Source organism: Theobroma cacao, chromosome 5 (genome assembly GCF_053813885.1).
Source record: "Theobroma cacao isolate CCN51 chromosome 5, ASM5381388v1, whole genome shotgun sequence".
Taxonomy (NCBI): domain Eukaryota; kingdom Viridiplantae; phylum Streptophyta; class Magnoliopsida; order Malvales; family Malvaceae; genus Theobroma; species Theobroma cacao.
The window spans coordinates 34,079,762-34,106,968 of NC_142643.1; the positions used below are offsets into that span (position 1 = coordinate 34,079,762).

Consider the following 27,207-nt stretch of genomic DNA (forward strand, 5'->3'; position numbering starts at 1 on the left):
GGAAAATAAGGAGAAATGCATGAAAATGATAAATCTTAACCTAAGCTTGAAAAATCATACCTTTAAACACTTGATTCCTTGAAAAATCACACTTTTTCTTTGAATTTTCTCACTCTAGGGTTTGTTCTTATTTCTCTCTCTCTCCTGCTGGTTTTGGCTGACCCTCCCAATGAATAATTCTGGAATTTTCAAGCCTTTTAGTAGGCTTAATAAAATATTATTATTTTATTTACCTTTTGAATATTTTATTATTTTATTTTTTTCTAGTCATCTTTTTGACTTTATTTTTCTACCACTCAATCCTCTTCACTTATCCATGTCTTCCATGAAATTTCTAGACTTTTCCAAAGTTTTGGTGGGGTAAATTTTTAAAAATTACACTTTTACCCCTGTAAAGTGAAAAATTACATTTTTGCCCCAAAAACAAAAAAATTGCCCATAGACATATTTTTCATCCCTTATACTCTTACCATTCTCCAATTTGTCAAATGTGATCTAAATTCTCTCAAAATCTCAAAATTTATCCGTGAATGGAAAAATTACGATTTTGCCCCTAGATAGTGAAAATTTCGGTTTGACTCCAAATTGATCCTCAAACTCCGAATTACCATTTTGAGTCATCCCTGAACTGTGAAACTCTTAATTTCACCTTAAAATTCCTATTTGAACTAGTTCGAGGCTTAATCGACTCAATGGTACTATTAGGGGCAATATCGTCTTTTAACAATTTCTCGAACTTCCTAAATATACAAACATTCTATCGAGCATGTAAATGACGTAATAATTATTTTACAAAGCAGGGTTTGACAACACTACCCCCCTTAAAAAAAAATTTTGTCCCCAAAATTTCACTTATCAAACTCCAAGAAAAGATAGGGGTATTAGCTTTTATCCAATGTTCAACATCTCATGTCATCTCCTTCGTTTGAGCATTCTTCCACAATCCTTTAACTATTGAGATGTTCTTTTCGTTGTTCTACCTACATCACTCATTATACATGAAATTTAAATCTTGAACCACTCAGGATCATTCTTCACTTTAGTTACCCATATTACTAATCCCTACACATGCGGGGTTGCACTTTCATTCTCATCAATGCCTCAAAGATTCATCTTTCATGTCTTATGCATTTCTGAACTCCAATTTCCACAATACATTAAGAAAATTTCATAGCGATATTCTACATAAACTCATTTATTATATTATTCTTAAAAGCTTTATTTACACTCTCAGAACTTAGTATTTACATCTCTTATCATTATCTTACATTTCCACCTAACTTTTCATTCACTTTCTCTAGGTTGGACTCGTGCTTCATCTTCCATTACCGTAAAAACTTTTGTTGACGCACGAGTTTGTGGTTTGGAAGGTGGGTATACTGGGGTGTTACTCTCCACATCAGGCCGGATAGCTACTCCCTGCCTCGGTTGTGCTCCAGAGGAATCTCTCATCTGCAAGTCCGTACGAGTTGATGAAGATAGAGCAGCTACAGTGGCCTGTCCTAACTGCGGACAATTAGTTCTAAAGTGACCCGTCTCGCCACAATGAAAACATCGCAAAGGCCCCCAACACACCCCGCCATGAAATCTTCCACATTCTCTGCATCTATCAAAACCTCCGAAACTTTTTTCAGAAGTAGTCACTACAGATCCGCTGAATCTCGGAGGCCTTTGCTGCATTTGTGAAAATGATGGTCGAGAGGATGTTACCGAAACAGAAGGAGCACTCCCTGAAACAAACGAGCCTTTGCTCCTCTTTAGTGGCTGACTGGAGGACATATTCGGATTTTTCCTTTTTGCCAACTCAGCTCGCATTCTCCTATTTTCATTTGCGAGCTTTTCAGCCCTTAAGGCCATTTGTACTACCTCTTTATGGGGCTCCCTACCTGTCACAATCATTCGCTCTCTTATCTCATTGCGGAGCCCTTCCTCGAAATAATCGGCCTGATCCTGTTCAGTCCTCACTAAATCAGGCACATAAGACAACAGCTCGTTAAATTGAGTCTCATACTCCTCTACAGTTAAATTCCCTTGCTTCAGACTCAGAAATTCTTTCTTCTTCTCTTTTTGATGGAAATGGGTATAATATTGACTATCAAATTCCCTCAGAAAGTCTGACCAAGTTAGGAGAATAGTGGAACGGGACTTCACCGAATTCCACCATGTACGGGCTCTCTTCTCCAATAACCTCGTAGCCACTATCAGCTTCATCTCATCCTCCAATCTCATATCAGAGAGTGTCTCTGAAACCTGATTAATCCAATCCTTCGCTGCGGTGGCGTCCAACTCACCCACAAAGGACACGCAACCCAGTTGTCTAGCCTCCTTCAGCTTTTTAGAAATAGAGACATCATGTGCCAATGGAACTGAAGGAGCAACTGGTGGCACTACAGGTGGGACCTGACTAGTCTGAGCTTGACCAGCCATTGCGGTAAAGAAGGCTGCCATTGCCTGGATTACCTCAGGAGACACGACATGAATGCTAGTAGATGGCGGAGGAATCTCGACCGGTTCAGCAGCAAGTGTTGCTCGAAAAGGAGACACAGTCGATTCCTCTCCTCTAAGGTCTGGCTGACCCTGCCTAAGACGACCTCTGCCCCTCCTAGCTGATCTAGTAGGGAGTGGGCGCTCACGTCGAGGAGGCATGGTAATCTAAAAAGGAAATGAGGCAAGTTTAAGTAATCTCAAACTCTACATACATGCAACTCTACCTAACCCAACTTAACTTAACCTAGTTTAACTCAACCCGAGGCCACACAGTGTCAGTGTGAATTCTTAAAATAACTATAAAAATCAAAAACTTTAAAACCATGCTTTGTTAACCAAAAGCTCTGATACCAATCGAATTGTCACGACCCGGAACTCCCATCGAGCCCGTGACAACCGCCGCGAAGCCTCGATAGACATTCTTCCCCCGAACGCCTTTCGAGACCTCGCAAGGCTTTTGTACCAGTTTTTCCATTCCTCTCTCTCTTTCCTTTTTTTTTTTTTTTTGAATAATAAAATAAACTAAAAATATTAATTAAAATAATCTATTTTCATGTAAAACAATATATATATGTATATTTTTGAAACATCAAAAAAATTAATTTTCTGCACATAAAAATAAAATAAATTTATACATACTATAATATAGAAAACTAGAGTATGCAATTTAAATTACAATGACACGTGAGCCCCCAAATAACTGAGAAGGTTTAAGTCTATAACCTTGCTTTCTAGGATGCAACTCCGAAATTTACTTCTCGATGCAATTGACAGTCTACTGCCTATTCTGAGCCTGAAAAATGTATAGGAAGAAGGGGTGAGATTATAAAATCCCAGTGAGTAGACAAACATCATCAAAATAATCTAAAGCCGAGTAATAGGAGACAATTAAAATAATTCATCCCAACCCATATAAATAATTGGATTTCATCTAATTACTCAACATGGCTTATGCACTTTTCAAAAACTTGGCTCTTGCCAAAAATCCATTCTCGGGGATACCTCGCGAAAGCATCTTACCGAGACCGCCAAGGCTGTTTATTGTCACACACACAAACACATTTCACCTCTGACAACACAGCCGTTCCTTGGCGTTGGCTGAGTCCCACTTTCACGTGGTGGCCAGCGTGAAGTGTACTCAAATCCTACCTCGGGAGTTATCCTACGCGCCTCTCCAATCGAGGTAAGCTCAATAATTGGGAACCGTGCCCCTCTAATTAGGCTGGCCCACGGAACCCCCGTCACTGCAGTGCCCACTTTATAATCCACCAACCAATAAAATCACAATAGTATGACATGGCTCACTTAACACATTCAAGGCAAATAAAGCAGTTCACATATTCTTAAAATCATAAAAATAACCAGTCATACCCACATTTATCATAAGCCATTAATGTAAAATCATGGATAAACAACACAATCACAGTATAGGTCTCCAATTACTCTATTTTTGAAATCATTATTAAATTTTCAAAAATATTATAAAATTATTTTATAAAATCCCATTTTACCATAAAACACAATAATTTTCCAATTAAACCATTTTTCCATAAAATCACACAATTAAATAAATCTACTCTAGATAATTAAGACGATAGTAAGTTTACTCACTGTACTAGGAGTAGATATACTCCTATTCTCGGTCCTCGGGTGTAGTCTTTTACCCGTATAAGATAGCTCACCACCTATCCACAATACATGACACAAAAAAATTCAATAATTTGTGTCAAATCAATATATATTATTTCAGGCTCTTATCCATGCGTATGCACTAGATAGGGTGTGAAATGTTTGGACAATCGCTTAATCACAGTGTCCGACCTAACTCGCCTATACACAGTGTAAATTTCTAAAATCTTCAATTCAACTCCAAGTCCATCCATTTCAATTTCAATTATCCAATTATATCCACAATACCTCAATGACTGTGAATGTGGTCCAATTTATCAGTTCGGATCATAAATTACACTTTTACCCCTAATGGGTAAAAATTTCAATTTTTTTTGCACCAAAAATTCCCATTAAATTTTCAACCTCATAATTCATCATTTTTCCATCTAATTCTCTTAAAATAAAGTCAACCTCATCCTCACACACCATTGGCTAGATTCGGGCTAGAGAAATTCATGGAGAAAATGAATATTTTTCTTGTTGTTTTACTCATAAATATGCTAAACTAACACTAAACACTAACATAGTTCAAAATCAAATTAATCTAACAACTTTCTCTCTCTAAACCCATATGATCAGATTTGAATCCATCATCAAAACACATAATTTAACCATGGAAAATAAGGAGAAATGCATGAAAATGATAAATCTTAACCTAAGCTTGAAAAATCATACCTTTAAACACTTGATTCCTTGAAAAATCACACTTTTTCTTTGAATTTTCTCACTCTAGGGTTTGTTCTTATTTCTCTCTCTCTCCTGCTGGTTTTGGCTGACCCTCCCAATGAATAATTCTGGAATTTTCAAGCCTTTTAGTAGGCTTAATAAAATATTATTATTTTATTTACCTTTTGAATATTTTATTATTTTATTTTTTTCTAGTCATCTTTTTGACTTTATTTTTCTACCACTCAATCCTCTTCACTTATCCATGTCTTCCATGAAATTTCTAGACTTTTCCAAAGTTTTGGTGGGGTAAATTTTTAAAAATTACACTTTTACCCCTGTAAAGTGAAAAATTACATTTTTGCCCCAAAAACAAAAAAATTGCCCATAGACATATTTTTCATCCCTTATACTCTTACCATTCTCCAATTTGTCAAATGTGATCTAAATTCTCTCAAAATCTCAAAATTTATCCGTGAATGGAAAAATTACGATTTTGCCCCTAGATAGTGAAAATTTCGGTTTGACTCCAAATTGATCCTCAAACTCCGAATTACCATTTTGAGTCATCCCTGAACTGTGAAACTCTTAATTTCACCTTAAAATTCCTATTTGAACTAGTTCGAGGCTTAATCGACTCAATGGTACTATTAGGGGCAATATCGTCTTTTAACAATTTCTCGAACTTCCTAAATATACAAACATTCTATCGAGCATGTAAATGACGTAATAATTATTTTACAAAGCAGGGTTTGACAACACTACCCCCCTTAAAAAAAAATTTTGTCCCCAAAATTTCACTTATCAAACTCCAAGAAAAGATAGGGGTATTAGCTTTTATCCAATGTTCAACATCTCATGTCATCTCCTTCGTTTGAGCATTCTTCCACAATCCTTTAACTATTGAGATGTTCTTTTCGTTGTTCTACCTACATCACTCATTATACATGAAATTTAAATCTTGAACCACTCAGGATCATTCTTCACTTTAGTTACCCATATTACTAATCCCTACACATGCGGGGTTGCACTTTCATTCTCATCAATGCCTCAAAGATTCATCTTTCATGTCTTATGCATTTCTGAACTCCAATTTCCACAATACATTAAGAAAATTTCATAGCGATATTCTACATAAACTCATTTATTATATTATTCTTAAAAGCTTTATTTACACTCTCAGAACTTAGTATTTACATCTCTTATCATTATCTTACATTTCCACCTAACTTTTCATTCACTTTCTCTAGGTTGGACTCGTGCTTCATCTTCCATTACCGTAAAAACTTTTGTTGACGCACGAGTTTGTGGTTTGGAAGGTGGGTATACTGGGGTGTTACTCTCCACATCAGGCCGGATAGCTACTCCCTGCCTCGGTTGTGCTCCAGAGGAATCTCTCATCTGCAAGTCCGTACGAGTTGATGAAGATAGAGCAGCTACAGTGGCCTGTCCTAACTGCGGACAATTAGTTCTAAAGTGACCCGTCTGGCCACAATGAAAACATCGCAAAGGCCCCCAACACACCCCGCCATGAAATCTTCCACATTCTCTGCATCTATCAAAACCTCCGAAACTTTTTTCAGAAGTAGTCACTACAGATCCGCTGAATCTCGGAGGCCTTTGCTGCATTTGTGAAAATGATGGTCGAGAGGATGTTACCGAAACAGAAGGAGCACTCCCTGAAACAAACGAGCCTTTACTCCTCTTTAGTGGCTGACTGGAGGACATATTCGGATTTTTCCTTTTTGCCAACTCAGCTCGCATTCTCCTATTTTCATTTGCGAGCTTCTCAGCCCTTAAGGCCATTTGTACTACCTCTTTATGGGGCTCCCTACCTGTCACAATCATTCGCTCTCTTATCTCATTGCGGAGCCCTTCCTCGAAATAATCGGCCTGATCCTGTTCAGTCCTCACTAAATCAGGCACATAAGACAACAGCTCGTTAAATTGAGTCTCATACTCCTCTACAGTTAAATTCCCTTGCTTCAGACTCAGAAATTCTTTCTTCTTCTCTTTTTGATGGAAATGGGTATAATATTGACTATCAAATTCCCTCAGAAAGTCTGACCAAGTTAGGAGAATAGTGGAACGGGACTTCACCGAATTCCACCATGTACGGGCTCTCTTCTCCAATAACCTCGTAGCCACTATCAGCTTCATCTCATCCTCCAATCTCATATCAGAGAGTGTCTCTGAAACCTGATTAATCCAATCCTTCGCTGCGGTGGCGTCCAACTCACCCACAAAGGACACGCAACCCAGTTGTCTAGCCTCCTTCAGCTTTTTAGAAATAGAGACATCATGTGCCAATGGAACTGAAGGAGCAACTGGTGGCACTACAGGTGGGACCTGACTAGTCTGAGCTTGACCAGCCATTGCGGTAAAGAAGGCTGCCATTGCCTGGATTACCTCAGGAGACACGACATGAATGCTAGTAGATGGCGGAGGAATCTCGACCGGTTCAGCAGCAAGTGTTGCTCGAAAAGGAGACACAGTCGATTCCTCTCCTCTAAGGTCTGGCTGACCCTGCCTAAGACGACCTCTGCCCCTCCTAGCTGATCTAGTAGGGAGTGGGCGCTCACGTCGAGGAGGCATGGTAATCTAAAAAGGAAATGAGGCAAGTTTAAGTAATCTCAAACTCTACATACATGCAACTCTACCTAACCCAACTTAACTTAACCTAGTTTAACTCAACCCGAGGCCACACAGTGTCAGTGTGAATTCTTAAAATAACTATAAAAATCAAAAACTTTAAAACCATGCTTTGTTAACCAAAAGCTCTGATACCAATCGAATTGTCACGACCCGGAACTCCCATCGAGCCCGTGACAACCGCCGCGAAGCCTCGATAGACATTCTTCCCCCGAACGCCTTTCGAGACCTCGCAAGGCTTTTGTACCAGTTTTTCCATTCCTCTCTCTCTTTCCTTTTTTTTTTTTTTTTGAATAATAAAATAAACTAAAAATATTAATTAAAATAATCTATTTTCATGTAAAACAATATATATATGTATATTTTTGAAACATCAAAAAAATTAATTTTCTGCACATAAAAATAAAATAAATTTATACATACTATAATATAGAAAACTAGAGTATGCAATTTAAATTACAATGACACGTGAGCCCCCAAATAACTGAGAAGGTTTAAGTCTATAACCTTGCTTTCTAGGATGCAACTCCGAAATTTACTTCTCGATGCAATTGACAGTCTACTGCCTATTCTGAGCCTGAAAAATGTATAGGAAGAAGGGGTGAGATTATAAAATCCCAGTGAGTAGACAAACATCATCAAAATAATCTAAAGCCGAGTAATAGGAGACAATTAAAATAATTCATCCCAACCCATATAAATAATTGGATTTCATCTAATTACTCAACATGGCTTATGCACTTTTCAAAAACTTGGCTCTTGCCAAAAATCCATTCTCGGGGATACCTCGCGAAAGCATCTTACCGAGACCGCCAAGGCTGTTTATTGTCACACACACAAACACATTTCACCTCTGACAACACAGCCGTTCCTTGGCGTTGGCTGAGTCCCACTTTCACGTGGTGGCCAGCGTGAAGTGTACTCAAATCCTACCTCGGGAGTTATCCTACGCGCCTCTCCAATCGAGGTAAGCTCAATAATTGGGAACCGTGCCCCTCTAATTAGGCTGGCCCACGGAACCCCCGTCACTGCAGTGCCCACTTTATAATCCACCAACCAATAAAATCACAATAGTATGACATGGCTCACTTAACACATTCAAGGCAAATAAAGCAGTTCACATATTCTTAAAATCATAAAAATAACCAGTCATACCCACATTTATCATAAGCCATTAATGTAAAATCATGGATAAACAACACAATCACAGTATAGGTCTCCAATTACTCTATTTTTGAAATCATTATTAAATTTTCAAAAATATTATAAAATTATTTTATAAAATCCCATTTTACCATAAAACACAATAATTTTCCAATTAAACCATTTTTCCATAAAATCACACAATTAAATAAATCTACTCTAGATAATTAAGACGATAGTAAGTTTACTCACTGTACTAGGAGTAGATATACTCCTATTCTCGGTCCTCGGGTGTAGTCTTTTACCCGTATAAGATAGCTCACCACCTATCCACAATACATGACACAAAAAAATTCAATAATTTGTGTCAAATCAATATATATTATTTCAGGCTCTTATCCATGCGTATGCACTAGATAGGGTGTGAAATGTTTGGACAATCGCTTAATCACAGTGTCCGACCTAACTCGCCTATACACAGTGTAAATTTCTAAAATCTTCAATTCAACTCCAAGTCCATCCATTTCAATTTCAATTATCCAATTATATCCACAATACCTCAATGACTGTGAATGTGGTCCAATTTATCAGTTCGGATCATAAATTACACTTTTACCCCTAATGGGTAAAAATTTCAATTTTTTTTGCACCAAAAATTCCCATTAAATTTTCAACCTCATAATTCATCATTTTTCCATCTAATTCTCTTAAAATAAAGTCAACCTCATCCTCACACACCATTGGCTAGATTCGGGCTAGAGAAATTCATGGAGAAAATGAATATTTTTCTTGTTGTTTTACTCATAAATATGCTAAACTAACACTAAACACTAACATAGTTCAAAATCAAATTAATCTAACAACTTTCTCTCTCTAAACCCATATGATCAGATTTGAATCCATCATCAAAACACATAATTTAACCATGGAAAATAAGGAGAAATGCATGAAAATGATAAATCTTAACCTAAGCTTGAAAAATCATACCTTTAAACACTTGATTCCTTGAAAAATCACACTTTTTCTTTGAATTTTCTCACTCTAGGGTTTGTTCTTATTTCTCTCTCTCTCCTGCTGGTTTTGGCTGACCCTCCCAATGAATAATTCTGGAATTTTCAAGCCTTTTAGTAGGCTTAATAAAATATTATTATTTTATTTACCTTTTGAATATTTTATTATTTTATTTTTTTCTAGTCATCTTTTTGACTTTATTTTTCTACCACTCAATCCTCTTCACTTATCCATGTCTTCCATGAAATTTCTAGACTTTTCCAAAGTTTTGGTGGGGTAAATTTTTAAAAATTACACTTTTACCCCTGTAAAGTGAAAAATTACATTTTTACCCCAAAAACAAAAAAATTGCCCATAGACATATTTTTCATCCCTTATACTCTTACCATTCTCCAATTTGTCAAATGTGATCTAAATTCTCTCAAAATCTCAAAATTTATCCGTGAATGGAAAAATTACGATTTTGCCCCTAGATAGTGAAAATTTCGGTTTGACTCCAAATTGATCCTCAAACTCCGAATTACCATTTTGAGTCATCCCTGAACTGTGAAACTCTTAATTTCACCTTAAAATTCCTATTTGAACTAGTTCGAGGCTTAATCGACTCAATGGTACTATTAGGGGCAATATCGTCTTTTAACAATTTCTCGAACTTCCTAAATATACAAACATTCTATCGAGCATGTAAATGACGTAATAATTATTTTACAAAGCAGGGTTTGACAACACTACCCCCCTTAAAAAAAAATTTTGTCCCCAAAATTTCACTTATCAAACTCCAAGAAAAGATAGGGGTATTAGCTTTTATCCAATGTTCAACATCTCATGTCATCTCCTTCGTTTGAGCATTCTTCCACAATCCTTTAACTATTGAGATGTTCTTTTCGTTGTTCTACCTACATCACTCATTATACATGAAATTTAAATCTTGAACCACTCAGGATCATTCTTCACTTTAGTTACCCATATTACTAATCCCTACACATGCGGGGTTGCACTTTCATTCTCATCAATGCCTCAAAGATTCATCTTTCATGTCTTATGCATTTCTGAACTCCAATTTCCACAATACATTAAGAAAATTTCATAGCGATATTCTACATAAACTCATTTATTATATTATTCTTAAAAGCTTTATTTACACTCTCAGAACTTAGTATTTACATCTCTTATCATTATCTTACATTTCCACCTAACTTTTCATTCACTTTCTCTAGGTTGGACTCGTGCTTCATCTTCCATTACCGTAAAAACTTTTGTTGACGCACGAGTTTGTGGTTTGGAAGGTGGGTATACTGGGGTGTTACTCTCCACATCAGGCCGGATAGCTACTCCCTGCCTCGGTTGTGCTCCAGAGGAATCTCTCATCTGCAAGTCCGTACGAGTTGATGAAGATAGAGCAGCTACAGTGGCCTGTCCTAACTGCGGACAATTAGTTCTAAAGTGACCCGTCTCGCCACAATGAAAACATCGCAAAGGCCCCCAACACACCCCGCCATGAAATCTTCCACATTCTCTGCATCTATCAAAACCTCCGAAACTTTTTTCAGAAGTAGTCACTACAGATCCGCTGAATCTCGGAGGCCTTTGCTGCATTTGTGAAAATGATGGTCGAGAGGATGTTACCGAAACAGAAGGAGCACTCCCTGAAACAAACGAGCCTTTGCTCCTCTTTAGTGGCTGATTGGAGGACATATTCGGATTTTTCCTTTTTGCCAACTCAGCTCGCATTCTCCTATTTTCATTTGCGAGCTTCTCAGCCCTTAAGGCCATTTGTACTACCTCTTTATGGGGCTCCCTACCTGTCACAATCATTCGCTCTCTTATCTCATTGCGGAGCCCTTCCTCGAAATAATCGGCCTGATCCTGTTCAGTCCTCACTAAATCAGGCACATAAGACAACAGCTCGTTAAATTGAGTCTCATACTCCTCTACAGTTAAATTCCCTTGCTTCAGACTCAGAAATTCTTTCTTCTTCTCTTTTTGATGGAAATGGGTATAATATTGACTATCAAATTCCCTCAGAAAGTCTGACCAAGTTAGGAGAATAGTGGAACGGGACTTCACCGAATTCCACCATGTACGGGCTCTCTTCTCCAATAACCTCGTAGCCACTATCAGCTTCATCTCATCCTCCAATCTCATATCAGAGAGTGTCTCTGAAACCTGATTAATCCAATCCTTCGCTGCGGTGGCGTCCAACTCACCCACAAAGGACACGCAACCCAGTTGTCTAGCCTCCTTCAGCTTTTTAGAAATAGAGACATCATGTGCCAATGGAACTGAAGGAGCAACTGGTGGCACTACAGGTGGGACCTGACTAGTCTGAGCTTGACCAGCCATTGCGGTAAAGAAGGCTGCCATTGCCTGGATTACCTCAGGAGACACGACATGAATGCTAGTAGATGGCGGAGGAATCTCGACCGGTTCAGCAGCAAGTGTTGCTCGAAAAGGAGACACAGTCGATTCCTCTCCTCTAAGGTCTGGCTGACCCTGCCTAAGACGACCTCTGCCCCTCCTAGCTGATCTAGTAGGGAGTGGGCGCTCACGTCGAGGAGGCATGGTAATCTAAAAAGGAAATGAGGCAAGTTTAAGTAATCTCAAACTCTACATACATGCAACTCTACCTAACCCAACTTAACTTAACCTAGTTTAACTCAACCCGGGGCCACACAGTGTCAGTGTGAATTCTTAAAATAACTATAAAAATCAAAAACTTTAAAACCATGCTTTGTTAACCAAAAGCTCTGATACCAATCGAATTGTCACGACCCGGAACTCCCATCGAGCCCGTGACAACCGCCGCGAAGCCTCGATAGACATTCTTCCCCCGAACGCCTTTCGAGACCTCGCAAGGCTTTTGTACCAGTTTTTCCATTCCTCTCTCTCTTTCCTTTTCTTTTTTTTTTTTGAATAATAAAATAAACTAAAAATATTAATTAAAATAATCTATTTTCATGTAAAACAATATATATATGTATATTTTTGAAACATCAAAAAAATTAATTTTCTGCACATAAAAATAAAATAAATTTATACATACTATAATATAGAAAACTAGAGTATGCAATTTAAATTACAATGACACGTGAGCCCCCAAATAACTGAGAAGGTTTAAGTCTATAACCTTGCTTTCTAGGATGCAACTCCGAAATTTACTTCTCGATGCAATTGACAGTCTACTGCCTATTCTGAGCCTGAAAAATGTATAGGAAGAAGGGGTGAGATTATAAAATCCCAGTGAGTAGACAAACATCATCAAAATAATCTAAAGCCGAGTAATAGGAGACAATTAAAATAATTCATCCCAACCCATATAAATAATTGGATTTCATCTAATTACTCAACATGGCTTATGCACTTTTCAAAAACTTGGCTCTTGCCAAAAATCCATTCTCGGGGATACCTCGCGAAAGCATCTTACCGAGACCGCCAAGGCTGTTTATTGTCACACACACAAACACATTTCACCTCTGACAACACAGCCGTTCCTTGGCGTTGGCTGAGTCCCACTTTCACGTGGTGGCCAGCGTGAAGTGTACTCAAATCCTACCTCGGGAGTTATCCTACGCGCCTCTCCAATCGAGGTAAGCTCAATAATTGGGAACCGTGCCCCTCTAATTAGGCTGGCCCACGGAACCCCCGTCACTGCAGTGCCCACTTTATAATCCACCAACCAATAAAATCACAATAGTATGACATGGCTCACTTAACACATTCAAGGCAAATAAAGCAGTTCACATATTCTTAAAATCATAAAAATAACCAGTCATACCCACATTTATCATAAGCCATTAATGTAAAATCATGGATAAACAACACAATCACAGTATAGGTCTCCAATTACTCTATTTTTGAAATCATTATTAAATTTTCAAAAATATTATAAAATTATTTTATAAAATCCCATTTTACCATAAAACACAATAATTTTCCAATTAAACCATTTTTCCATAAAATCACACAATTAAATAAATCTACTCTAGATAATTAAGACGATAGTAAGTTTACTCACTGTACTAGGAGTAGATATACTCCTATTCTCGGTCCTCGGGTGTAGTCTTTTACCCGTATAAGATAGCTCACCACCTATCCACAATACATGACACAAAAAAATTCAATAATTTGTGTCAAATCAATATATATTATTTCAGGCTCTTATCCATGCGTATGCACTAGATAGGGTGTGAAATGTTTGGACAATCGCTTAATCACAGTGTCCGACCTAACTCGCCTATACACAGTGTAAATTTCTAAAATCTTCAATTCAACTCCAAGTCCATCCATTTCAATTTCAATTATCCAATTATATCCACAATACCTCAATGACTGTGAATGTGGTCCAATTTATCAGTTCGGATCATAAATTACACTTTTACCCCTAATGGGTAAAAATTTCAATTTTTTTTGCACCAAAAATTCCCATTAAATTTTCAACCTCATAATTCATCATTTTTCCATCTAATTCTCTTAAAATAAAGTCAACCTCATCCTCACACACCATTGGCTAGATTCGGGCTAGAGAAATTCATGGAGAAAATGAATATTTTTCTTGTTGTTTTACTCATAAATATGCTAAACTAACACTAAACACTAACATAGTTCAAAATCAAATTAATCTAACAACTTTCTCTCTCTAAACCCATATGATCAGATTTGAATCCATCATCAAAACACATAATTTAACCATGGAAAATAAGGAGAAATGCATGAAAATGATAAATCTTAACCTAAGCTTGAAAAATCATACCTTTAAACACTTGATTCCTTGAAAAATCACACTTTTTCTTTGAATTTTCTCACTCTAGGGTTTGTTCTTATTTCTCTCTCTCTCCTGCTGGTTTTGGCTGACCCTCCCAATGAATAATTCTGGAATTTTCAAGCCTTTTAGTAGGCTTAATAAAATATTATTATTTTATTTACCTTTTGAATATTTTATTATTTTATTTTTTTCTAGTCATCTTTTTGACTTTATTTTTCTACCACTCAATCCTCTTCACTTATCCATGTCTTCCATGAAATTTCTAGACTTTTCCAAAGTTTTGGTGGGGTAAATTTTTAAAAATTACACTTTTACCCCTGTAAAGTGAAAAATTACATTTTTGCCCCAAAAACAAAAAAATTGCCCATAGACATATTTTTCATCCCTTATACTCTTACCATTCTCCAATTTGTCAAATGTGATCTAAATTCTCTCAAAATCTCAAAATTTATCCGTGAATGGAAAAATTACGATTTTGCCCCTATATAGTGAAAATTTCGGTTTGACTCCAAATTGATCCTCAAACTCCGAATTACCATTTTGAGTCATCCCTGAACTGTGAAACTCTTAATTTCACCTTAAAATTCCTATTTGAACTAGTTCGAGGCTTAATCGACTCAATGGTACTATTAGGGGCAATATCGTCTTTTAACAATTTCTCGAACTTCCTAAATATACAAACATTCTATCGAGCATGTAAATGACGTAATAATTATTTTACAAAGCAGGGTTTGACAAAAGTAGTCAGACTTTCTCAATAAATTTATTATTATTATTTTATAAAATCATTTATCTTTAAAATATTTTTTATTATTTAGATAATCTCTCGTATAACTATTATAGAATAAAAATATTAATACAATTTCTTAATATAACATTGAATAACAACTAATATTTTTAATATTTTAAATCTTTGAGACAAAGTCAATAATTTTAATTCCATTTCAATACATTTTTTATTTTTAATACATATTTAATCATAATTTATATGTATGAGATTCATAATTCACGACGAGATATTGTACTTCAAAACTTGTGATGCTAATGAGCAAAATATAATTGAGGTGATATCTCTACCTAGGCAGCATTGATTCCAAACCTTTGCCTAACATGGTAAAATTTTACCAAGGATAAGTTTTAACACCCTTAGTTATTGATATTGGTTAACCTACTACTATAATATGATAAGTGTGGCTTTGAAAATCTATGATATTCATCTTCCAATCATGCAATCACACACACATATATATATATATATATATATATATATATATATATATAATGTATAAGAAATTAAGGGTAATTAGATTTTCCCATATCGTTTTCTTTTTCAATTGCATTTTGAGTGATAAACAAGAAATTATATGGGATGTTCCATTTCACTATTGAAATTCATGGACAGTTGGCTATGGTATAGTTAAACCTTTATAAATTAATACCTTTGGGATCATGAAAGTATATTAATTAATCAATGAATTAATAATTTATTAATTTATACATCAATTAATAAAAAATTAATTTATTAAGGTATTTTTTTATTTTTTATTAAACATTGAGTTTAATACATATATTGTATATAATATTCTTTTACAATACGAGAACATTACGCCGGAACTTCTTAATGTACTAAGAAAACTTAGAGATAAGGTTTAAGAAAATATCAATTTCAAGTGAAAACAAGTAACATTGAAATCATATTTTATAAATCCTCCTAATTGAATCGTGTATATATATATATATATATATATATATATATATATGTAATTAATTTGGATATATAAAGAGATTATTACTTTATATATCAAGTACGATGTATGTGTGTGTTTTTTAAAATGTATTATTTTATAAATTTAGTAAATTACTAATTTACCATATTGATTTTAAGTCGGGAGCAATAAAAAATATTAATTAATCAAGATTATTAATTTATAGAGATTATGCTGTATATAGATATTCCTAGGTTAATATGGTGACTTGGGAAAAGAGATAAGAATAGTATGCATCATTAGGATGCGGTTTCTTAATCTTCTACTTTACTTGGAATGGAATGGAAGCTGTTGTGGGTATGTATCCATTAATACTTGACATAATTGCCTTTTTAAATGTAGAGAAACTGAGAAAGAATTGGGGAATGCCGAATGAGCCCAAAAATTCAAAGGATGGTTGAAAACAAACTAAGTGGGGATATCGCTATTTCCACATATATCTATTTTTAGTCCATGCTTATCCAATAAAAGCCAAAACCATTGCCCCAGGATTTACTAACAATAGTAGGTTTTCATTCACAATTATTATCACGAATTTAGCAAGGATGTGTTTGGAAGCAGAATAATTTTCTACTTCAAAAAGTTATACAAGGGTTTTATTAAGATAAAAAAGAACATTTTAATCTTTTAAAATGAAAGAAAACGTTGACAAATCTCATGAGCAAGTGTAAATTTCGCATGCTTGACCTACCTCTTGCTATATGAAGAAGAAAGAGTTTATATTTGCGCATTATTTGGATCTGTAATTTTGTATATTATCAGTGAATTATAAACTTAACGTCCATCAAAATTAATTTTCATTAATAAAAAAGGGTCTTAAAAATTGCTAACAAAATTAATTGACAATGTACAAACAATAAAAAAAAAAAGAAAAACTTGTATCCTTTCGTTTGGTTTAATTATTAATTATATATAAAAGAGAAAAAAAAGCGTCAAAGAAATGGATTTTGAGTGGAACGCCAAACACAGCTGTGCAAAAGTCCTCAAAGGAGCAAAAAACCAAATAACCTACTCCTATAATAATGAGACTTCCATATTTGGAGAATTGCTAGATATAGAATCCCATCTGTCACCTTTCCACAATATACCCTAATTTTGGTCACACTTTCCTTCTTTATTTGTCCCAAGTATCCGATTCAATTTCAAGAAGCGTAGTTATATATAAACATTACTTCCTTTCTGTTTATATACTTTTGCAATCTTCCTATTTTTTTTTCTTTCTTTTTAACTTTGTGTGTTGTTGTATCACTGATTTTGAAAAGATAGAGAGAAATCTTGAGGGGTTTTCCATTTTTCCAGTAAGAAAACTATGGGAAGAGGGAAGATTGAGATAAAGAAGATTGAGAACCTGAATAGCAGGCAAGTAACGTTCTCGAAGCGGCGTAATGGGTTGTTGAAGAAGGCTAGAGAGTTGTCCATTTTGTGTGATGCAGAAGTTGGAGTCATTGTTTTCTCTAGCACTGGCAAGGTTTATCAATGGTCCAGCACCAGGTACGTAAAACCTTGTAGACCTTTTTTTTTTTTTTTAAATTTTTTCCCTTGGAAATTCGTGTCGTTTCTTTGGTTTTTATATGATTTTTAATGATATAAAAACTGGGGTTTTAATTGTTTGGTAATTTATATTGTATAATCATGAGAGTAACGTTGCAGCCTAAGTCATTCGCGAGTCTGAGTTGAATTTTGATTGATTTTCATCAAAAAAACCTTTTTTTTCCCTTTGAGAAACAAAGTTGCAGCGAAGAAGAAAGAAACAAAAGCATTGGCTTTGCGGGTCGTTGTTAAGAAAAAAAGAGAGGAAAAGAAAATAGATAAGCCCTTCATCTCAAAAACCACTAACAAGGGAAAAAAACACACACAGAGAGAATCTGTATATAGTAGATGGTACTCTTTTTTCGCCTGTTCTGTTGCTTCAAGAAATTATGGCTGAAAGTAGGCTGAAGGCTAACTTGACGTAAAACTTACATGGGCTCGAGCCCAATTATTGTTGGACAAAAGAGGTCCCAAAAGTCTAAAAGAGAATGGGTTGTTTTTTTCCTTCCTCATTGACACCCAACTCTATCAATGCAGCATGGAACACATTCTTTTAAGATACAGCAGAGGCACGACAGAGGATCCGTCTCAGGAACATCCTTCTGATGAACATAAGGTAGAGGTACCACTTGTTTTCTAGTGAATGTAGTCAAGACAATTTCAAGTTTCTTTTAACTTTACAGTCCTTTTTTGTTGTGACTAACTGCATTTCTGATGCTGGTTTTTTTTCATTGCTAAATAAGCAGAACTTGCAACCAATTGATGTGAACACCCTCAAAGAGGAGTACTTAAGGCTACGTGCAGCATACATGTGAGTCATTTTGGTCCTGTTGTTTACCAATATATAACTAAGGGAATGCTAGTGAAAGTAAAAAAAACATTCCAAATGCAGCCCTATGGTAAATATGAAAATGATGTCTTGTCCCATTATATTTTCTTTGTTTAAAAAGTGGCCTAAAAAAATCATTACTAGGAAGAATTCTATCTGATGCCAGGACATCACATTTGCTTCCTTCCTATGTGTTGGAGGGAAATGAATTCGTTTTAATGTTTCATTAATGAGTTCAAATATTAGTTTTCCAAGAGGAAAACTTGCTGCTCTCTGAGTAGTCATGCAAGCAATGATTTCAACTTCATACAATAAGTTGAAACTGAACCTAAAGCTTGAAAATTAGTTTTTAATTATCAACTTAATTTCAGTTCTGATTTGCAGGCGGCTTAATGGTAAGGAGCTGGATGGTCTGACCTTCAAAGAACTGCAACAGCTTGAGCATCAACTAAATGAAGGGATATTATCAGTGAAGCAACAAAAGGTACTGAATAATATTTATATACATCTTACTACACATTTTTCCCTCTAAATGATTGTAGTTGGTATCAGCTTTCAATTTCAAATTACCATCTACTTTTGTGCTTTATAAATGTTTGCAAATAATTTTCTCATTATCTTTCATCAGCTAGAACATGAATCGTCCGTTCAGTTAATTTTTTTTTCCTATATCAGCAACCATTGTAGCATGTTCAATGACTCTCTGATCCATGTAACTTGTTCAATTTTTGATAGAGATCAGAAATGCTATATTCTATTATCTTTTTTCTTTTACAAGCAGAAATGCCAGATTTAGAATCATCTTGTCTTTGGGAAAATTTCATATAAGAAATTCAACTTAATTTTCAGTTTCCTACAATTTTATTTTTGATTTTAATCAATATTGACTCCAAAGTAACATAGTGTTTTTGGTAACTCTACTGTACAAACAGATATTTAAAACCATATCATATAAATTAATAGTACTGTATTTATCTCATACCTGGTGCTCAATTCAGAGCCAATTATGGGCTATTATTCTTCCAATATTGCAAGAGATTGCCAAAGTTGTACTCTGTAAAGCTGTGATAAGAGCACTTAAACCAAAGTTATACTCTTGCAGGAGCAAATTCTACTGGAGCAGCTGAAAAGATCCAGACTACAGGTAAAGTAAACTTTCTTTTAGCAGTTGGACATTGACACAAAAGCTATTTAAAAAGTTAATATGCCAATCCAATGCTTCATTTAGCCAATCACTTATTAAGAGGAGAAAACTTGATTGTCGAACCAGCAAAAGCTGAAAGAGTGACCAGGCTAGAAAAATTGCTTTTAAACGGTTTAAGCGTCTGTCTACCAAATAAAAGCTTTAAAGGAATGGTTGTTGAATAATTTTTTTAAGTGTTTTTTCTTTATAGACTTTTGTCTTCATGCTACTCACTGTTCATTACTTTTGGGGCTTTAAAAAGGGTTTAGAGCACTCAATTTCAAGACATAAGCTTTACATCTTTTCCTTAATTTGTTCCACTTAAGCACATTGCATGGGCCCTATGTTAATGACTGCAGAAAAGCATATTAAAACTTTAACTCCATGCTCTTATGGAAGGATCCTTTCTTTAGCAATTAAATGATTGTGATTAATACATTTTGGTTTAATATTTATTTTCAGGAGCGGCAGGCTATTCTGGAGAATGAGACTCTACGTAAACAGGTACGCTATACAATCAACTGTTAAATGCAGTACAAGAGCAAATTTATCCTGAGGTTTTCAAATTTGTAATATTCTATCTTCTCTAATTTTGTATTTGCATCGCTGAATTTTCCAAGATTGTGGAACTGCAACAAAACACAAGCTCAAATTTACTGGAATACAACCCGCTGCAAAGAGTTTCTCCCTACAGTTCAAAGGCTGAGTATGATTGTGCATCAGAGGAGGAGGATGACCATGCTGATAACAATGATCATTCAGACACTTCCTTGCACTTAGGGTAAGTTAGAGATTTGTCATTCACATTTTCATTTAACGCTTATCCCCGCTGATCTTTCTCTGCCCTGAATGCCTAGTCTTATCTCATATTTCTATCAGTTATGCGTTGTTCATTTTAACAGTCACACGCAATGAGAGTAAAAGAAAATTTATTTTTTATACTTTAGAAACTTCTTAGATTGGTGTAGGTATTCTTATCAGATGTCTCTTTCTGTTCTGTCTTCAACTCGACAACTTAACCAAGGGTTGACAGTCCTTGATTCTAATATATCAAACTGCTAAAAGAAGTTGAATGTCAACTATATCAACTTTTCAAGCCATAAAATTTAATAAACCTCATCTTCTCAGGCTAGATAAAAAGATTGAAAAAATATATCCATGAGAAGCCAGCTATATGTTTGTAATGGTTTACTAAAAGAGCTAAGAAGTCAGGAAGAGCTTTAGGTAACCAATGCGAGCAAATTGTAGCAGAGTAAATTCATGCTAGGTTGGACTTACACTGAAGTTAGGAGCTGAATGGACCCAGTAGAGCCTTTATTTTGAAATATAAAGGACTTGTTTATCGTTCAACTAAATACTTCTTTTGGGTTTCATAGTTTTACAACTCTTCATTTATATTTCAGAGTTTTTTTGAGTTAGACTTGCCATGTTCTGATATTCTGACTGTTTCTCAGGTTGCCATCAGATGTTGGCCGCAAGAGGAAAGTGGCAAAGATTGAACCTGTCAGCAATGAAACAACGAGTCAAGTGGCCTCAGAGTGACATGCTTGCATTCACAATTTGATACTTATCTCGTAGCAATGTGGAAACCTTCTACTTTCAGTTTCTTCAAACAGTTAAAATATATCTCTTTAGGCAATTAGATATACATTGGTGCTCTGATATCATGGTCGCTAAAGCTTTAGATCACTCAGCACATTTAATCCGCAAATTGCATAGTGAAGTAGGGAACAGGCCTATATAGGAGGATGGTAGCGCAATTTGCAGATTGTTTAGTGCTCTATACAGTAGGGTCTGCAAACAAAATGGTAAAAAACTAGATACTTTGTAACTAGTCAAATGGTTCAGATTTCAACTTGCTGATGCAAAAAGCAATAGGCCAATGCAACCAACTCCAGGCGCAGCTTTTTCTCTGTTCCAATGATTTTGCAGTTGAAGAAGGCCATATTACTTATCCCTGTGTAATGGAATTGGCAGTCTATGCCTTACCTATATCCTGTTTCGATCAATTTAGAGGAACAAAGAAACAGGGGACGAAAGGAACAGCATCACTTTGTGTGGTTGTAGATAGTCGAACCACTTTACATATTATTTTCAGGTCTTCATCCGTCAGCAGTTGTGGGTAGGTTTCAGATTTCATTGCTGTTGCTTAATCCGTTAGCTTCCCTTATTTGTGCTTAAGCTAGGTAATTAGACACGCTAATAGCTCACACAAGCTGTGTTCTACACAAATCTTTTACAATAAGGTTCATTTATGTTTACCCCCGCCCCCCACCATAGGAATGTGCACTGCTCCATGGAACTTATGTCCATCGTTTCTTTCTGAAACAAAATACAAATTTAAGTCAACTTTTTTTTTCTGGTTTATGATATTATCTGCTCCATCCCGTCATCTTCTTCTTCTTCAATTCGAACGTTTAAAAATAGGAGTAAGTGTAGAGAAGTATCTCCCACGTCATTGAAAATAGGGGTTCTATTTAAAGCATGCATGCATCAAAAGCATAGGCCCCCTCGTCATCATAATACCAACTTATTTAAATAAACCTCAAAAGTTTTCTATTTGGTGCCTAAAATAATCTCAACCATAATTATTTGCATTTTTTTAAGTATTCTTGTTCTATCTTCTAGATTATTCCAGGTCACATAGAAACGAACACTTAAATTTTTATTTATGGACTTTTTTTTACGAAAATGTATTATATTATATATATGCACTAAAGATTATTTAATTATTATCATTCTAATAAATTATATTTATAAATATAATCTTATAAAAAACTACAATTATGTATGAAAACAATCTCAATCTTAATCATAATTAAACAAAGGCTGATGATGATGGGAACTTCGCTGATACAAGATGACATATAAGAACAAACAATTTCAGAGTGTTTTGAAAGGTGATCTTATTGCCCTGTGGCATAGTCTCTGGGCAATCCTAGTCGTCCACACTGCTAGGCCACCCATCTGATTGGTGTTGGCTTTGAGAGCATGCTTGGTTTGGAGCCGTCCAAAAGCTTTATTTTCAGTTTTTAATTATTGATGTTGATTGACTTCCATTAGCATCCGATTATCAAGATTTTAGAGATTAAACCAAAAAAAAAAAAAAAATAGGCACATAGTTTATAAGGGGGTGTTTCCAAATGGATGGGGACAAACAAAGCGGCCTCTGCCTCTTTGCCTTGCATAATTTTGCATTGACCCTTCCTCACCCTCGTCGCGCCTTTCTTGCCTTCTGTCTTTAGTACTACTACATCTACATACTTAACACATCACGCGCCCCTTCCTTCTTAAGGCAAAACAAGATTTTAATTTTCGTGTTATTTCCTTAATATAAATTAAAACCCTTGGAACTTTGAAACAAAGAATTATAAAAAGCAACAAGAATATATATTTGACCAAGAAGAGGATGGCCCTTGCATGCTGAAGAATTTCCCACCCTTGAAAACATGGTAGAGGCATTCCTTATGCCGAGGCGGAGAAATTTTTTACCTATTATATAAAATTTTTTAAATTTTTTTATAAATTTGTTTAATGATCCCTCAAAACAATTTTTTATTTAATAATTAATATAAATAAAGAAAAACAAAATAATTTTACATGCTTGACTTAGTTTTAATTTTTTTTTTCAAGTTATATTGTTATTAGTTATATTTATTTTTATTTTATTTACTCATATGTTTTAAATCTCTATAAATTTCTTTTATAAATTTCTACAAACCATCAATCATATTCTTTTTCTTTCTTTTTTATTATATCATATGTGGATTCAATCTTCTTTTTGTCAAATTCTTCTATTATGTGGATTTTATTTTCTATGATTTTAATTTTTAAAAATAAATAAATTATTATGTAATTTTTAAATATAAGTTGCAGCGTTGCACTATTATTTAGAATTTCATCAATATATTATTTTTTTATCCAAAATAATCAATACATTTTATCATGTATGCTGCAAACTTTAAATAACAAGGATATACATTTAAATTCATAGAATGAAATAATTGTATTTCTTTCAATACAATTTTATTTATTATATATATTTTAATGACTCTCAAAATAATTTTTTATTTAATAATTAATTTTATTCTTCAAACTATTTGATAAGATTAGTGTCATTATGGTTAGCATATTGCTAATTAAGCCCAACAAATAAATTCTAAACTAATATGTTAAGCCTATTAAATTTTTAAAAAAATAAAAGTGAGTCTACTAATCTAAATCCATTAAGTTTTAATATAAATCTAAGCATATTATAACATATTATATTTAACAGTCTAATCTAATAGCCTATCATAACATATTATATGTCAATAGTTCAATATAATAATCTAATTTGTTAATTAGTAATTTAAGAGGTAAATAGAAAATAACAAGAGAGCTAGAACATATAAAGTAAAGAGACAATTCATTTGAGTTTGAAAAATTGTTTTCTCTTTCACTCTTGAGTGCAAAAAGTGAGAAAGACTCTTTTTATAGTTCTATTCTGTCATATATATAAATGACACCATCATTACTATTAATTTGTATTTTTTATATGTCTAATATTTTTTGAATTTTATTTAATCTTTTAGATGAGTGATAATTAAATTATATATAGCACTCGAGTATTTATCTCATTGGTTAATGCATAATCTTTATACCTAAAAAGTAAGGTTCGAATCTCTCTCTCCTAACTATAAAAATATATATATATATATATATATATAAATTTTTTTTAACTATTTAATATCTCTTTCTATTTGGTCCTTTTTGAAAATGCTCTAGCTCCTCTCCTGTCCTTATGCCTATGTCTTTGATTTCTAGTGTGTTAAGGAGTGTACATTAGACCACTTCAAATGAGAGTGGGACAATCCTCCTGTTTAATTTGCCGCTCTTTACGTCTGCATCATGTTTCATTTCAACCACTTCTCACCCTCATCGATTCTCATCCGACGGTCAGAATGAGATCTCAACATACAGAAAGAAAGAAAGAAAGAAAGAAATCAATCAATCCTAACCTGCTATCATACAAGATCAGGATCCCCTGATCGTCCGTATATGCATTCTGATCCAATATTGATATCAACCTCGAATTCTGGATGGTTAAAAATTGGTTGAGCTCAAAGTTTAGGCATAAATATGGCAATCTTGGTTTCAATTTGATCTTGAATTAAATAAATAGATAGTTGAAATGTATCCTAATTAACCAAGAGAGACCTTTTCTTTTTTTTTTTTTTTTTTTTGTGTGTAATGCAGTAGTAGTAAGGAGAATGAACATACAAATGATAGTGTTAATGTGTTATGGCACATGTAACCCGAATTGGCTGTTGGATGAGCAAGATGACGTCATGACAAAATGAGATGGTAGGCATGTGTAATGAACGGTGGAGATGAGTGGAAACGGATGGAAAGAGCCGTAATGATGATGATGATAGTGGATGGAGGCTGTGGGAACATGCAAAAGTATTTGGAAAAACAGTGTTTATATATATGTATATAAAAATATATAAATAAGCCGTGTCTGTGTTGTGAGAAATAAAATCATCATGGCCAGTCCACAAGCCTCCATAGTCTCCCTTTACATTGGCCACCTCTAGACACTCATCATCGCTTCTGTCGGCCAATGTCCTTCCCATTTCCTCTTGCTTTCCCACAACCCCATAGCAGCTCAACCTCAACAAAAGCACCCTCACTTTTTCTCCTATAATCCTTCCATCAGAAACTTCCCACCCCCAGTTAACATTCCATCCCTTATCATCACTTTCCTGCTACTCTACATCCAGCTGATCATCTTCCTTTTCTTTTTATTCTGTGTGTACCATGAAACACCATCAAGAACTCGCAACCCTTCAAAGAAGCACCAGCTACAACAATTTCAACTACAAAAGCACAAGAAACAAGATAAACCCATCCAACTTTCCTCGATCCACTTCACTTCCAATCCCTGAACACGAAGAAATCTCTGACAAACTCCTTATTCCTAGAACCTCATCATCCCCGCGTAGTTCCATACAACGTTTCCATAATGTTAATTCCAGGTTCTCCTCCCTCCTTCGTTCCCTTCTCAAGATAATAGCCTTTCCTAATATAATCCCCACCACTTGCAAATGGCTAACCCTCCCAACTCACCTCTCCATAACCCCTTCCCTCGGCCGTAAAGTGACAGGAACCCTCTTCGGCCTCCGCCGCGGTCACGTCAGCTTCGCCGTCCAGGATGATCCCCGGTCCGAACCGGTTTTGCTCCTCGAACTAGCCATGTCAACGTCTAGTTTGGTCAAAGAAATGTCATCGGGTTTGGTCCGGATCGCGCTCGAGTGCGAGAAGGTTCCGGGCCGAACTGCGGCTCAACCGTGTCGAACCGGGAAGCTGTTCCATGAACCGATGTGGACTATGTATTGTAACGGGAGGAAAAGTGGGTACGCCGTGACGCGCACCTGCACCGAATCGGATTGGCACGTGCTGAGCACGGTGCAAAGCGTGTCAGTCGGTGCCGGGGTCATTCCGGTGGTGGAGGATGCACGGAAAGGTGGTGGAAGTGAAGGTGAGTTGTTGTATATGAGGGCTAAGTTTGAACGAGTCGTTGGCAGTCGTGACTCGGAAGCGTTTTACATGATGAACCCTGATAATAATGGAGGCCCCGAACTCAGCATTTTTCTTCTTAGAATATAAAGATCATTGATTCGTGAAGAAATAAATGGCATACAATAATTACCTATTGTTGTGATGATATTTTTTTTTCTAATTTTATAGGGCTTTTTTTCTAGTTGGAATTGCTTGCTTAGTGACTTTTATTATGTGTTTTACTTTATTTTTCAATATGATGGAAAGATGTATTTAAATATGCTAATGTACTCCATGGTCTCTTCATTTCTCTTTGTCCTTTTGGCTTGGTATCTATATATGATGGAAAAGTTTTGACCTCGCACGTACAAAAAGAAAGAAGAAATGGGGTCGAATTTCCTTTGTAAATTAATTATGATTTTGATTTAAAGAGAAAAAATATATAATCTTAATTTGACGTATATGCTTTAGTGCATGCGTGCACGCCTTTTTTATGATATTCCATTACATAACACTGATTGCCATGCTCTTTGTTTCTTTATTTTCCTTAAATTATGAACATTTGTATGTACAATATCCATTTCCCCTTATTTGTAAAGCTAAATTCATATTTTTTAATAAAAAATTAAAAGAAAAACCATATACACTTGGTTATTTTAATAATAAATATATATTAATTGGTAAGTGTAAAGGCTGAAGGGGATTTTTGTAGGACGTGCTGCGTTACAAAGTAATTAAATTTATGTAATGCAGGATTCTTGTCGGCCTATACATGACTCTACTTTAGATGACATTGAGTTTTTTTCCCTTTTTTTTTTTTTAAATGAGAGATGACATTAAGTTGTTAGTTGAGTTAAATTATTCAAATTGGGGAGTGGAGAGTCATTATTACGAGTGCGCACCTCAATAAACATGTGAGAGCAAAAAAATATTCCACCAAATACAGCGCAGTGCTCAGTCGTGC

General features: G+C 35.1%; 2 protein-coding genes and 3 long non-coding RNA genes across 6 annotated transcripts; 2 read left to right on the plus strand and 3 right to left on the minus strand.

The window, feature by feature from the left end:
• Positions 1 to 3,170: 3,170 nt before the first annotated feature.
• Positions 3,171 to 4,931, minus strand: LOC148762801 (uncharacterized). Its single transcript, XR_016026156.1, has 3 exons — positions 4,834 to 4,931; positions 4,099 to 4,172; positions 3,171 to 3,280 (listed from the first exon to the last, which is right to left on the minus strand). It is a non-coding gene; the product is annotated as an uncharacterized LOC148762801 (long non-coding RNA).
• A 3,012-nt stretch (positions 4,932 to 7,943) lies between these two features.
• On the minus strand, positions 7,944 to 9,704 carry LOC148762802 (uncharacterized). The gene is made up of 3 exons (XR_016026155.1): positions 9,607 to 9,704; positions 8,872 to 8,945; positions 7,944 to 8,053 (listed from the first exon to the last, which is right to left on the minus strand). It is a non-coding gene; the product is annotated as an uncharacterized LOC148762802 (long non-coding RNA).
• Positions 9,705 to 12,717: 3,013 nt separating this feature from the next.
• Positions 12,718 to 14,478, minus strand: LOC108660588 (uncharacterized). Its single transcript, XR_016026154.1, has 3 exons — positions 14,381 to 14,478; positions 13,646 to 13,719; positions 12,718 to 12,827 (listed from the first exon to the last, which is right to left on the minus strand). It is a non-coding gene; the product is annotated as an uncharacterized LOC108660588 (long non-coding RNA).
• Positions 14,479 to 17,370: 2,892 nt separating this feature from the next.
• Positions 17,371 to 21,748, plus strand: AGL18 (AGAMOUS-like 18). Of its 2 annotated transcripts, none has more exons than XM_007028618.3 (8): positions 17,371 to 17,649; positions 18,226 to 18,304; positions 18,435 to 18,499; positions 18,902 to 19,001; positions 19,620 to 19,661; positions 20,163 to 20,204; positions 20,321 to 20,481; positions 21,155 to 21,748. In XM_007028618.3, exons 1-8 carry the CDS (start codon positions 17,468 to 17,470, stop codon positions 21,240 to 21,242), a joined length of 759 nt encoding a protein of 252 aa, XP_007028680.3. In that variant the 5' UTR covers positions 17,371 to 17,467; the 3' UTR covers positions 21,243 to 21,748. The 2 variants fall into 2 exon arrangements, with proteins under 2 accessions (XP_007028680.3, XP_088662241.1); XM_088806115.1 differs by having other exon boundaries at positions 18,432 to 18,499; positions 21,155 to 21,362.
• Positions 21,749 to 25,220: 3,472 nt separating this feature from the next.
• MIZ1 (MIZU-KUSSEI-like protein (Protein of unknown function, DUF617)) lies at positions 25,221 to 26,549 on the plus strand. Its single transcript, XM_007028617.3, has one exon. It carries the CDS (start codon positions 25,503 to 25,505, stop codon positions 26,349 to 26,351), a length of 849 nt encoding a protein of 282 aa, XP_007028679.1. The 5' UTR covers positions 25,221 to 25,502; the 3' UTR covers positions 26,352 to 26,549.
• The last annotated feature ends 658 nt before the right edge of the window (positions 26,550 to 27,207 follow it).